At 47.8% G+C, this 14,410-nt stretch overlaps 3 protein-coding genes across 4 annotated transcripts in view; 2 read left to right on the top strand and 1 right to left on the bottom strand.

Annotated features, from left to right (window-relative positions):
- LOC138797178 (zinc finger protein 300-like) overlaps positions 1-14,410 on the bottom strand; it is an 898,668-nt gene that overhangs the window by 565,807 nt on the left and 318,451 nt on the right. The window lies entirely within an intron of this gene.
- Positions 1-14,410, top strand: part of LOC138797169 (zinc finger protein 84-like) — a 221,087-nt gene that overhangs the window by 161,532 nt on the left and 45,145 nt on the right. The gene's annotated exons all lie outside the window — the stretch shown is intronic.
- The window catches only part of LOC138797165 (zinc finger protein 585A-like), a 119,198-nt gene continuing 112,264 nt past the window's right edge, over positions 7,477-14,410 (top strand). The window contains exon 1 of the mRNA XM_069976994.1: positions 7,477-7,609. Within this exon, the coding sequence (XP_069833095.1) occupies positions 7,477-7,609 (133 nt within the window). The remainder of the gene's footprint in view (positions 7,610-14,410) is intronic.

The following is a 14,410-nucleotide window of genomic DNA, read 5'->3' as shown; positions in this document are numbered from 1 at the left end:
GTCAAGGGTGCAAATCCCACGGAATATTTTGAAACATGGCTTGCTGAGGTATTTGGGAAGGATAATCTGTCCCCAATGTATGCGGTAGAGAGGGCTCACAGAGTACCTATGCGACCCCTCCCACCTGGTTCCCCACCTCGGGCGGTCCTAGTGAAATTGCTTCATTATCGGGACCGTGACACCATATTGAGAGCGGCACGGAATTCTCCGGACGCAGCTATTAACGGCAGTAAAATCTCCTTCTTTCCTGACCACTCTGCGGAAGTTCAGAAACAGCGTGCCCAGTTTATTGAGGTGAAGAGGAGGCTGCGTACCCTGCAAGTACCTTATGCTATGCTATACCCTGCCAAGTTACGGGTTGTTGCGGCGGGGGATACCCATTTCTTCACCTCCCCAAGAGATGCGATGCGTTGGCTGGATCAGGAGGAACAGCATCTTCGTGGAAGGCGCAGCCCTCGCAACCAAGATGCGCCAGCCTGAGACCCGGACAAAACTACCTCGCCTTAAGATTTGGTGCCCTCGGAGGACTCCCGAGTGTCTGATAAGTATTGACGTACAAGTATTTTCTGCCATTTATTTGCTCCTGCTGGCCCGCGGGATTTCATTTCTCCTGTTTCAAGTGGGACCTGTTATGCTCTCTGTATGCAGCATCATCGCTGACTGACTGTTCACCGTCCTGTGGCTATGGAGGACTGGTGCCCCGGTCTGCAGATTTTTTGGAAGCAGACCCTTTTGTTCCTGAATACATGGTTATGTTTTATTGGGGGGCTCTTTTTCTCCCTCTGTTTTTCTTTTTTTGATTCCACATGGTGCCTTATTTCTTTCATTGTGCTTGTTGTGCTCCGAGACCTATGCGCTACTGCCACCCAGTGGCTATTTTTTTCTTCATTTTATGAGCTTCATTACTTGCAATGGAATGTGTATTATAGGATTAATGATATGCTTACTGTACAGTACTACCGTCCCATTAATATGCTAAAGGGTGAATATGGCTAGTAGGCTTACGGTGATTTCTTGGAATGTGCGGGGCCTGGGGGATACGGATAAGCGGTATGCAATGTTTGATTCCCTGCGGCAGCATCATCCTGTGGTGCTGTGTGTTCAGGAAACGCATCTAACTGCTGACACTATACAACATCTGAAGCGGGCTTGGGTGGGATGGAGTTACCACTCTGTGTACACTCAGTACTCTAGAGGGGTGAGCATACTGGTTCACAAGGATATATCCTTCACATGCATGGACAGTAAAATTGATCAGAATGGTAGATATGTCTGTTTATACTGTGTTATCTATGGAATTAGATGCATCTTAAGTGCAGTATATGTCCCTCCCCCGTACGGTTGCACGGTGTTGAATAGGGTGATGGAGTTTGGCGCCGCGCACCCGGATGCACCTATCTTGATAGTGGGAGACTTTAATATGGTGATTGATCCCTCGATAGATAAACGTAGCATGGGTTCGGTGAGCCCGGGGGCCTCTACCACTCCCTTGGGGAAAATGCTGGTGGAACTGTCCCTCTTAGATGTTTGGCGTCTTAAGCATCCGGGTGAGCGGAGTTACTCCTGTTACTCTTCCACACATCACTCTCTGTCCAGAATAGATCTAGCTATATGCTCTGCCCCACTGTTAAATCAAATAACCTGCGTGGACTATCTCCCCAGGGCCCTCTCGGATCACTCACCCTTGAAACTTCAAATGACGCACCCCGGATCTGGGGCGGTCGGGAGGAGTCTGTGGAGACTGAATCCGCACTGGCTGACAGTCCTAGATCCGGCTACTGTGGTACCGGTAGTGGAGGAGTATTTTGCTTTAAATGGGGGCTCGGTATCTCTCCGGGTGGAGTGGGATGCCATGAAGGCATATCTCCGGGGACATTTTATCCAGCGTATCACGGGGGCAAAGAGGAGGAGGGGGCAGTTACGTCAGGATCTTCTGAAGGGTCTGAGGGAACAGGAGGAACAGCATATCTTACAACCAACTGAGGCTACGGCTCGGAGACTCCGAGCTGCCCATACGGCGCTTAACATATTCGACATGGAATCTGCAGCCCAGAAACGTACATTTGCCAAGCATTCCTTTTTTGTGGAGGGGGAGAAGGCGGGACACATTCTGGCAGTGGTAGCCAATGCCCAAAGGGACGCCACCTACATCACTAGCATCCAAAACCAGGAGGGGCTGGCGGTGACGACACTACAGGACATACTGGAGGTGTTCTGACGCTATTATCTGACACTTTACTCTTCCCATTTAGAGGTGACATTGGCCCAACTTATGCAATTTTTAGCTGACATACCTTTACCAACTCTCACACTAGAACAACGGGATTTCCTGGACGCACCATTGTCCCTAGAGGACCTGGAAGCTGCAGCAGCTTCTCTGCATAATTATAAAGCCCCCGGAGCAGATGGGTTCCCGGCAGAATTGTATAAACTTGTGGGGAAGCCCCTACTCCCTAAATTGCTGGAACTATGGACTGCCTCCATGGAGTCGGGCACTCTGCCCGAGTCGATGCAGGAGGCGATAATAGTAGTCTTACCGAAGCCCGGGAAGGACCCGCTAGTACCAGACTCCTATAGACCCATCTCCCTACTTCCGGTGGATATCAAAATTATAGCTAAAGCCCTGGCCACCCGTCTCTCGGGGATTATCTCGTCTCTGATACATCCTGATCAGACGGGGTTCATCCCTGCCAGATCTACGGCCTTGAATATACGTAGGCTACACCTTAACTTGCAGTTACCAGTGGAGAACCCGGGGTCTAGGGTGATTTGTTCATTGGACGCTGTCAAAGCATTTGACAGCGTCGAATGGCCATATCTGTGGGCGGTGTTGCAGAGGATGGGATTTGGACCGGTTTTCCTGTCAGCTATACAATTACTGTATTCGGCCCCAATGGCGCGCCTGCGGATAAATGGAGGGCTGTCGCCGGCTTTCCCGCTTCACCGGGGGACACGGCAGGGCTGCCCGATCTTGCCGCTACTGTTTGCGCTGGCTATAGAACCCCTGGCCTCCCTATTGCGCTCGCACCCTGGAGTGACTGGCTTTAGGAGGGGATCGAGGGAGGACAAACTGGCATTATACGCTGATGATTTATTGCTGTATCTCAGTGATTCTTCCTCCTCCCTTTCTAATGCAATGTCCATAATAAATGAATTTGGGACTTATTCCGGCCTTACTGTAAATTGGGACAAATCAGTTATTATGCCCATAGACTCAGAGGACAGTTTACAGCTGGGTCCTGCCATCCCACTGAGGTGTGTCCACACCTTTAAATACCTGGGTGTTATTGTTTCTAGGGATGTTAGGGCCTATGAAAAATTGAATATGACACCCCTGATATATAAATTTCAGCAAAAGCTAGCTGTTTGGCGCAAATTGCCCCTGTCTGTGGTGGGAAGGGCGAACTTGGTGAAGATGATTTGGATGCCGCAATTACTATATATTTTACATAACTCTCCTGTGTGGCTTCCATCTCGTCTTTTCCATAAGATACATGCTATTTTTCGCGCCCTGATTTGGGGATCCCAGCACCCGCGCATCAAATTAGACACATTACAGCGATCCAAGACTGACGGGGGTTTGGCGATCCCTAATGCTGCCATGTACTTCCTGGCAGCTCAACTACAACACCTGAAGGGATGGGAGCTGGATGATGGAGGGGACCAAAATAAAGTATTGATTAGGTATCACCTACACTCTGACTACCTGTTTGAGACTTTGGAGGCCAAAAGGATACTGCTGCTCTCCCCACAAATACCGACATTATTGCTAATTCATAAGATGTGGTGGAAGCTTGGAGATCTATATGGTATCACAGGGTATACACCGTACACCTCCATCTGGGACACTCCGTGGTTAGGGGACTTACATTTCCTAGAGGGATTTGCCACCTGGAGAGATGCCGGGATTCGGAAAATAATGCAGTTATATGATGGAGGGCAGTTGAAGCGTTTTGATCAATTACAGAGCCAATTTGTTCTGCCCCATACTCAATTTTATAAATACCTACAATTACGTCATGCATGTGAAGCGGAGGGGGAGGTTCTAGTGTCGGGGGTACAATATCTGCCGCCTATGAATATTGTTGGGGAATCGGATTCCACTAAGGGACTTATTTCCTGTTTATACCGCCACATTATCTCCAAGTATTTAGATAGGTACCCACTTACATTGAGGGAAAAATGGGAGGCGGATGTTGGCCCTATAGAAGAAGGTCAATGGAAAGAAATACTGGAAATGACACCTAAGCTATCCCTGGGGGAGCATCACCGACTCTCGCACCTATACCTCTTACACCGTGTGTATCGCACGCCACAATTCCTCTTCCGTATTAATGTCAGGGATACGCCCATGTGTCCCAGGTGCCATGTCCATGAAGGGGGTCTTTTACATATGTTTTTTCGATGCCCCAAGCTGTTCCGGTACTGGGGAGGGGTGGCGTCGGCCATACATAAAGCCTATTCAGTAGACTTACAACAATCTCCGCTGGTGTATATATTGGGCTATGTGGAGGACCTGGCATTGAATGTGGGGGAACAGACTGCAGTAGCTCTCATCCTGTTTATGGCACGTAAGCTTATTGCCCAACACTGGCTTGATGGGGCCCCTCCCTCGGTATCGGAATTTGTGAAAAAAGTTAATTGGTTAATTGGCATAGAAAAATACGCATATGAGAAGCGAAAAGCTAGCAAAAAGTTTGATAAGATTTTGGGTAGGTGGACGGCTGTGCCTGAGCTGGCGTCCCCAGGGTCCCGCACGTAGGTTGCGTTGAATTGCGCGTAGAGGGGAGAAGTGGTATATATCGCTATCCTGTATTCACCACCTGTCAGTGGGCGTTCTGTACATTTGAGTTCAGAGACTTTTCTACCTGTTTTCTTTTTGAACTACAGCTCAAGAACATTCACGGTGTGCATGGGCACATAAGGTTCTCGGAAAGTTGCACTTGGTTTCTGTTTACATAATGGGTGGAGTTGGACGGTTTGGGGGGTGGGAGGGAGGTGTGGGGGTTGGGGGGGGGGAGAGAGGGGGTGATTGGAGGGTATACCCTCCAGGGTTTTTGTGATTGTATGGGGATAAATTCTGTATTGTGAAAAAGTTTTTTTTTTTTTTTTTTTTTTTTTTTTTTTTCAATAAAAATTATTCTGATTTAAAAAAAAAAAGGTAAGCTTACAGGAGGAGGGATGTTACATTGTGTTACTATCAGTGTGACCCCAGCAGTAAGGTACTATCAGTGTGACCCCAGCAGTAAGGTAAGCTTACAGGAGGAGGGATGTTACATTGTGTTACTATCAGTGTGACCCCCCAGCAGTAAGGTAAGCTTACAGGAGGAGGGGTGTTACATTGTGTTACTATCAGTGTGACCCCAGCAGTAAGGTAAGCTTACAGGAGAAGGGGTGTTACATTGTGTTACTATCAGTGTGTGACCCCAGCAGTAAGGTAAGCTTACAGGAGGAGGGGTGTTACATTGTGTTACTATCAGTGTGTGACCCCCAGCAGTAAGGTAAGCTTACAGGAGGAGGGATGTTACATTGTGTTACTATCAGTGTGTGACCCCAGCAGTAAGGTAAGCTTACAGGAGGAGGGGTGTTACATTGTGTTACTATCAGTGTGACCCCAGCAGTAAGGTAAGCTTACAGGAGGAGGGATGTTACATTGTGTTACTATCAGTGTGTGACCCCAGCAGTAAGGTTAGCTTACAGGAGGAGGGGTGTTACATTGTGTTACTATCAGTGTGTGACCCCAGCAGTAAGGTAAGCTTACAGGAGGAGGGATGTTACATTGTGTTACTATCAGTGTGACCCCAGCAGTAAGGTAAGCTTACAGGAGGAGAGATGTTACATTGTGTTACTATCAGTGTGTGACCCCCCAGCAGTAAGGTAAGCTTACAGGAGGAGGGATGTTACATTGTGTTACTATCAGTGTGTGACCCCCCAGCAGTAAGGTAAGCTTACAGGAGGAGGGGTGTTACATTGTGTTACTATCAGTGTGACCCCCCCAGCAGTAAGGTAAGCTTACAGGAGGAGGGATGTTACATTGTGTTACTATCAGTGTGACCCCCCCAGCAGTAAGGTAAGCTTACAGGAGGAGGGATGTTACATATGCTGTGGCCCCTGTATGGTTTGGGGCCCCTGGCTGTGACATAAAGGCCCCGGCAGGACTATCCCCTCCTTGTGCTCCAGTTGTCTCCTCTTCTCCCCCAGACGCTCCTCCTCCTGAATGACCCCCCAAGAATGGGGAAGGACAGGAATGAGATCAGTAAGAGAATATTACACGTCACCTTGGAGATCATCCGCCTGCTGACCGGAGAGGTAACTTCTCTAGATTTCCACCATTGTTGTCTGGGCTCTTTGGCCCCCTCCCTCCCCCGCTCTATGTTCTGGATCTGGTCTCCTCTTTGTAGGTGCGGTGGTCTCCAGCACTGACCCCAGTAGTCCAGATGTGTCTCCTCCTCCTCCTCACTAGAGCTCTATACAGGGGGACAATCTCCTCTTTGTAGTGAGGAGGAGGCAGGAATACTGGGCTCAGTCCCCTCATTGTCTCTCTCCATCCCCAGGATTACACCATAGTGAAGAAGACATGGGGGGAGGGTGTGGCCTTCCCCCAGGAGTCAGGAGGGCGGAGCAGGGCCCGGGGCCCCATCACGGAGCCTCCATCACTGATACATGAGCAGAAGATCCTAGAACTCACCCACAGGATGACTGAGCTGCTGACTGGAGAGGTGACACTGGGGAATGCTGGGAGATGATAGAGTAATCCAGGAGGCAGCAGGCTGGGGGGGATGACTGTGTGATCATTGTGTGTGTCAGGTTCCTATAAGGTGTCAGGATGTGGCCGTCTATTTCTCCATGGAGGAGTGGGAGTATGTAGAAGGACACAAGGATCTGTACCGGGGGGAGCAGCCGCTCATGATGGAGGATCAGCCGCCCGGCCTCACAGCACAAGGTAAGAGGAGACCTTCCTGATGCTAGAGAGCAGGGGGGAGGGGCCCTACATCCTCCTCCCATCCTCCTATCCTCCTCTTCCTCCTCCCCATCCTCATCCTCTTCCTCCCATCCTCCTCCTCCTCCCATCCTCCTCCTCCCATCCTCCTCCTCCCATCCCCCTCCTCCTCCCATCCTCCTCCCATCCTCCTCCCCCCATCCTCCCATCCTCCTCCTGATGACATGTAGCAGTGTATAATGGATTGGCTCCCTGTGTCTTCCCTACAGATGGAGGCAGTGACAGGAATCCACCAGAGAGGTGTCCCCGTCCTCTGTATTCCCAGGACTGTCCAGAGGGAAATGTCCCAGCAGACAATCAGCAGGTAGATGAGGCTGATGCTATAGCACTATATCTCTATAGCGCCCCCCGGTGCTGGTGGTTGTTGCTCCTGCACTCATAGATGTGATGAGGCTGATAGATACATGTTGCTGGTTTCTTATGTTGATGTGTTAGATTTTCCCTCCTGTCTGCTGGATTGTACTGAATTGTTCTATATGTCCCATCAGGGGGGAGATCAGGTGACTAATATTAAAGTGGAGGATGAAGCAGAAGAAGAGAGGATGAGGGGCGATCCCCTGTGTATGAGTGAGGTGAAGGAGGAGGAGGCGCCGGCAGCTGCTATACCAGGTATGTATGATCGGGGCCCCTGTGATAGTATATACTGTATATATCAGGCTGGTGACTATACTGGATGACCCTGGCCCCTGTACTTGTAGTTATGTCAGATATTCCTGAGCTATATTGTTTTAGATAGCTATGAGCCCCAGCCCTCTATCATGCAGGCATACAGTAACAGGGCCTACCTATCCTACCGGTGCTGGGGGTCTGCTATCCTACCGGTGCTGGGGGTCTGCTACCCTACCGGTGCTGGGGGTCTGCTACCCTACCAGCACCTTTCTGGTTTTGCTTTTCATAGTTTTGAATTGATTAAGTCTGAGGGTACAATTTATTATTTATTATTATTATTATTATTATTAGTCTGTTTTTTTTTTATCCAGGCCCTGCACAGTACTGACCAGACGTAGGCCTTATACCGGTACTGACCAGACGTAGGCCCTGCACAGTACTGACCAGACGTAGGCCCTGCACAGTACTGACCAGACGTAGGCCCTGCACAGTACTGACCAGACGTAGGCCCTGCACAGTACTGACCAGACGTAGGCCTTATACCGGTACTGACCAGACGTAGGCCCTGCACAGTACTGACCAGACGTAGGCCTTATACCGGTACTGACCAGACGTAGGCCCTGCACAGTACTGACCAGACGTAGGCCCTGCACAGTACTGACCAGACGTAGGCCCTGCACAGTACTGACCAGACGTAGGCCCTGCACAGTACTGACCAGACGTAGGCCTTATACCGGTACTGACCAGACGTAGGCCTTATACCGGTACTGACCAGACGTAGGCCTTATACCGGTACTGACCAGACGTAGGCCTTATACCGGTACTGACCAGACGTAGGCCTTATACCGGTACTGACCAGACGTAGGCCTTATACCGGTACTGACCAGACGTAGGCCTTATACCGGTACTGACCAGACGTAGGCCTTATACCGGTACTGACCAGACGTAGGCCTTATACCGGTACTGACCAGCTGTAGGCCTGCACCAGTACTGACCAGACGTAGGCCCACACCAGTTTGACTTTATAAAAAGTTGCAAATGATAAACTGGGCACAAATCCCGGATTATGTGAATTTTTGGGTGAATACTCAAAACAGGCAAATTAAAAAAGTTGCATCTAAAAAATATTCGCCCATCAAATTCTAGTTCATAAATAGAACTTAGACCAAAAATTGGCAAAAAAACCCCAATTATTCACTTAAAACTAGATGCAAAGTCCTGGATAATTGTTTATGTAATAACGGTGACCGCCCAGTGACAGCCACGACCTGGACTAGTGTTATAGAAAGTTTATAGTGTATTATTATTATTATATATGTTTTTTTTAAGTGGCAAGAGAAGTGGATGCAAATCCTATAGAAAATCTAAGAGAAGAAGCTGTAAATCTCAGCAAGTACTCTGAGGAAAACGTCTTCTTACTGGTGAATTATATAGTAGAAGCTGGCGCTCTGGAGCAGCGCTCCTCCGGAGAAGCCCTCCTCCCCCTTACTGTACATCCAGAACGTCACACTACAGATCTATCATATAATCCTCCTGACCATGAGGAACCTTCTCCTGACCAATCACACACTGCTGCCACAGGGACACAGCAGGAAGCGGGAACAATCTTTCATTGTGGTGAATGTGGAAAAGAATTTCCAAAGAGATCAAGTCTTCTGAGACACAGCAAATATCACACAGGGGAGAAGCCGTTTCCATGTTTAGAATGTGGGAAATGCTTTCCATTTAAATCACATCTTGTTATACATGAGAGAAGGCACACAGGAGAGAAGCCTTATCCATGTTCAGAGTGCGAAAAATGTTTTGCGTCTAAATCACAACTTGTTATGCATCAGAGATGTCATACTGGAGAGAAGCCATATACGTGTTTAGAATGTGGAAAATGTTTTGTATGTAAATCTGCTTTGGTGGCACATGAAAGAACTCACACAGGACTGAAACCATTTTTATGTTCAGAATGTGGGAAACGTTTTCCACGTAAATCAAATCTGATTAACCATGTGAGAATTCACACAGGAGAGAAGCCTTTTTCGTGTTCAGAATGTGGGAAATGTTTTACCGATAGAACAAGTCTTGTGCTACATCGCAGAATTCACACCGGAGAGACCTTCCCGTGTTCAGAATGCGGGAAATGTTATACCGATATAGAAAATCTTGTGCTACATCGGAGAATTCACACCTGAGAGACTTACTCGTGTTCAGAATGTGGGAAAAGTTTTGTTGACAAATCCTATCTTGCAATTCATGAGAGAGGGCACAGAGGAGAGAAACCATATTCATGTTCAGAATGTGGGAAATGTTTTATTACTAAAGGCAGACTAAAAAAGCATGAGGGAATTCACACAGGAGAGAAGATGTTGTGACATTTCATATACGGGTGACCGAACTGCTTCGATGTGTCATTTCTTTCTCATATTCTTGGTGGAGTGAACCTCAGCAAGTGTCATACAATAGATCTAGGCTTAGGCCGGGTTCACACTGTGTTTTTGTGTGTTTTATGTAGGGAAGAGGCCAGCACGCACCAAATCGTTTTCTTCATTTATGTAGTTCAGAATGCATCAATATTACAGCAGTCTGCGTTTTGGCCCAGCATGGCCTTGCTCAGGTTTACCTACGTCGCTGACGGGTAGTAACGCGTACTGCTGTAAGATTGATGCATTCTGGGGCGGGTAGTGTCTGACCAGGAGATGTCTGTGTGAGGTGTGGTGTCCCACCACGGGTGTTGCTATTGGTTACACCCTTCGCAAAAGCCTGTACTTATTGTACACAAGTGGTGATGAAAGTAGTGATAAAGTTTCGCCACTAGATGCAGCTGTTATAGATGTGTGTACTTAGATGCTGCACAGCTGAGGTGTGGAAAAGGTTATTGTTTCTTTGTGTCACATGGATCTGTGAACCTATAATAATCCTTTCTTCTTCTCTCATCATCTCTCTCTTTACTTCTTCTTATGCACTCTTCACCCACTCACAGCGCACCTTAGATACGCTAGGGAAGGAAATCACATGGATGACAGGAAGTGTATGAGGCTTTTGTGTTGAACATTGTAGGAGAAGGATGCAAGCTAGACAGCTCTCTACAGTTGTCCTCTTGGGCCCTGGCCCTCCTACCTTAAAAGGTTCAGTCTTAGTCAGGTTCCTGTATGAGTAGGAAGCAAGACAAGACACGGCTAACAGTTTCTCCTCCGCTTACTCTACACAGGAGAGGACAAGTCAGAGATAATCTCAACCCACGCCGTGGACTAGGAGAGTCGCAGTGCAGGACAGTATCCACAGACAGCCGTAAGCTAGGAACTGATCCGGATAGAGCAAAGTTGCTAAGAGCCTAGGAACTCTATCTCACAGCGTGGTTGTCAGCAGGGAACCCTCAGCATTCCGCTCATCCCAGGTAACAAGGTCTGGGGCTTGTGTCACCCACTAAGACGGGCCCCCCGACACTGGTGGGCATAAGGTGGTGTGAAGACCCAAAGGTCAATACACGGGCACAAGTATTCTCTTCTTCTTCTAAGTATTCTTCTATCTCATCCACCAACATCCCGGCACAGTAGGACTTGGGTTGGGACTCTCACGACATCCTCCTCCCTGCTCCTCTGATTGTTTGTATCTATGAACACGCTACTCAGTCAGCATGACTGTACTCCTCACTCTTTTCCTGTCGCAGATCTGGTTGCTGTATTATCAAGTGTCTTATCAAGTGCTTTACCAAGAGAAATGTATCCTGTCAAAGCAAAGTTGTATATTCTGCTGCACCCAAGGGCTTTCACAGTAAACAAGATTATTTATGAGAAAGAGACTCTGTGATTCTTCGCCCCACACCGACACAGTGTACACTACATCCTTGGGACATTTCCCCTTTCTGTGGGTGGCAGTACCAATAGTCCGGGAGGGTCACTACACCGTGATATCATCCCAAGGGACCCCGTAGCAACCCGGCAGGACTCTGACCACAGGGGAACAAGGTGTATCTGCCCCTTTAACCTAAAAGCAGGTGTGCCACCATATCTGTGTGCCCAACCGGCACTGGCGTCACGACATAACATCATTGGGCCCGGCTGTATCTCTGGCAAGAATTCATAGAATTGGTGTGCATTATTGGAGAGAGAGTCCACGTTTAATGTGAAAATTAGATGCAGGGCCAACTTTGGAACGGTAGGTAACCCGGGCAGAGTGGACAATGTTTATGGTTCTTGCTGTACTTACAGGTGTTTGGTGTAACTGCACGTATATATATGGAAATTACCAACAAGGTTACATCATGCCAGAGAAAACGGGAAAAGCTGGGCATTCAGGTGGGCAGCTACGCTCTATGCTTTATACCAAAGTAAGTATACTGGCACTGCCGGGACTCTCTGTACTGGCCGGGACTTCCTGCTTTTAGTCTGTTTTTATTCAACCAGCAAAAGACTAAATGTCTGGGGAGACTGGACCTGGATACAGTAAGTATAGCTGTTATATAGCTGCCTTCAGGAGACTGGACCTGGATACAGTAAGTATAGCTGTTATATAGCAGTCAGGAGACTGGACCTGGATACAGTAAGTATAGCTGTTATATAGCAGCCTTCAGGAGACTGGACCTGGATACAGTAAGTATAGCTGTTATATAGCAGCCTTCAGGAGACTGGACCTGGATACAGTAAGTATAGCTGTAACATTGCTGCCTTCAGGGGACTGGACCTGGATACAGTAAGTATAGCTGTAACATTGCTGCCTTCAGGGGACTGGACCTGGATACAGTAAGTATAGCTGTTATATAGCTGCCTTCAGGAGACTGGACCTGGATACAGTAAGTATAGCTGTTATATAGCAGCCTTCAGGGGACTGGACCTGGATACAGTAAGTATAGCAGGTATATAGTTACCTTCAGGAGACTGGACCTGGATACAGTAAGTATATACAGATGTAGCCAGGGTTAACTTGATCACAATGACGCATTTAACTCGACACTCTAATTGACTTAGAATAGCTCCCTGACACAATTGTTGAGTCAGGGATCATGTTAACCCTGGCTACATCTGTAGCTGCCTTCAGGAGACTGGACCTGGATACAGTAAGTATAGCTGTTATATAGCAGTCAGGAGACTGGACCTGGATACAGTAAGTATAACTGTTATATAGCTGCCTTCAGGAGACTGGACCTGGATACAGTAAGTACAGCTGGTATATAGCAGCCTTCAGGAGACTGGACCTGGATACAGTAAGTATGGCTGTTATATAGCAGCGTTCAGGAGACTGGACCTGGATACAGTAAGTATAGCTGTTACATTGCTGCCTTCAGGAGACTGGACCTGGATACAGTAAGTATAGCTTTTATATAGCTGCCTGCAGGAGACTGGACCTGGATACAGTAAGTATATAGGAGCCTTCAGGAGACTGGACCTGGATACAGTAAGTATAGCTGTTATATAGCAGCCTTCAGGAGACTGGACCTGGATACAGTAAGTATAGCTGTTATATAGCAGCCTTCAGGAGACTGGACCTGGGTACAGTAAGTATAGCTGTTATATAGCAGCCTTCAGGAGACTGGACCTGGATACAGTAAGTATAGCTGTTATATAGCAGCCTTCAGGAGACTGGGCCTGGATACAGTAAGTATAGCTGTTATATAGCTGCCTTCAGGAGACTGGACCTGGATACAGTAAGTATTACTGTTATATAGGAGACTGGACCTGGATACAGTAAGTATAGCTGTTATATAGCAGACTGGACCTGGATACAGTAAGTATAGCTGTTATATAGCAGCCTTCAGGAGACTGGACCTGGATACAGTAAGTATAGCTGTTATATAGCTGCCTTCAGGAGACTGGACCTGGATACAGTAAGTATTACTGTTATATAGGAGACTGGACCTGGATACAGTAAGTATAGCTGTTATATAGCAGACTGGACCTGGATACAGTAAGTATAGCTGTTATATAGCAGACTGGACCTGGATACAGTAAGTATAGCTGTTAAATAGGAGACTGGACCTGGATACAGTAAGTAAGGGCTGCGTGGAGTCCACCGATATATACAGCCCTTAAGCGATCAGGCCGTGTAAACGAACACTAAGCCTCTGTGCTAGAAGTATTCTGTCCCCGCCTTTGCCTTCTTGGATGGATTAGAATTGTGGGCGAGGTTTTGCCATCTGCTACTTCTAGGCTATGTTCACACTACGTATATTTCCGCTCGTAGTGCGAACCGCGAATATACGCACGTAGTTTTGAGGTTGATGCGTTTGCTTGAAAGTATACGATATACGCCCGCACAATGCATACTACGTATGAACTTACGGCCGGATCGTATACGCTGCAGGGAAAAATGAACACGACCATTGTTTGAGGAGGACGCACTCCCGGCCGTGGATTTCCATGCGGTCCCGTACGGAGAACTTATTTCAGCCAAATTAAACTTGATTTTTCGATCCAAAAGGTTCTGTGAGTTTTATTGGGCGAAGATTTCCAAGTAAATGACCTGCCTCAGATCGCTGCGAAACAAGCTAGGGAAGCAGAACTGTAATTTCAGCCGCACATGTACAGCGGCGTAAGAACTGTGGACGGATTCTTACGCAGTGTGAACATAGCCTTAATGTGGAGGAGTGTGATTCCGGTTGCAGGTACTGTCCCGGTGATAGACAAGCTGATTACGGCTATGAATGCTGATGCTGTTGGTAAGAGGGAAGCTTCAGTTCCTCTTCCTCTGGGTCTAGGACCCTCAGAGTGGGTAAGGTCATTGATTAAATAAGTGGAAAAGCCGGAAAAGGTCATAAGCCGCAGGTTCAAATCACTGTAATATCTGGATCAAGAACACACCATGGCAAGAACATAG

This window comes from Dendropsophus ebraccatus, chromosome 7, assembly GCF_027789765.1.
Source record: "Dendropsophus ebraccatus isolate aDenEbr1 chromosome 7, aDenEbr1.pat, whole genome shotgun sequence".
Lineage (NCBI taxonomy): Eukaryota > Metazoa > Chordata > Amphibia > Anura > Hylidae > Dendropsophus > Dendropsophus ebraccatus.
The sequence above is the reverse complement of the archived record's forward strand: the minus strand, read 5'-3'. Positions and strand labels throughout refer to the sequence as shown.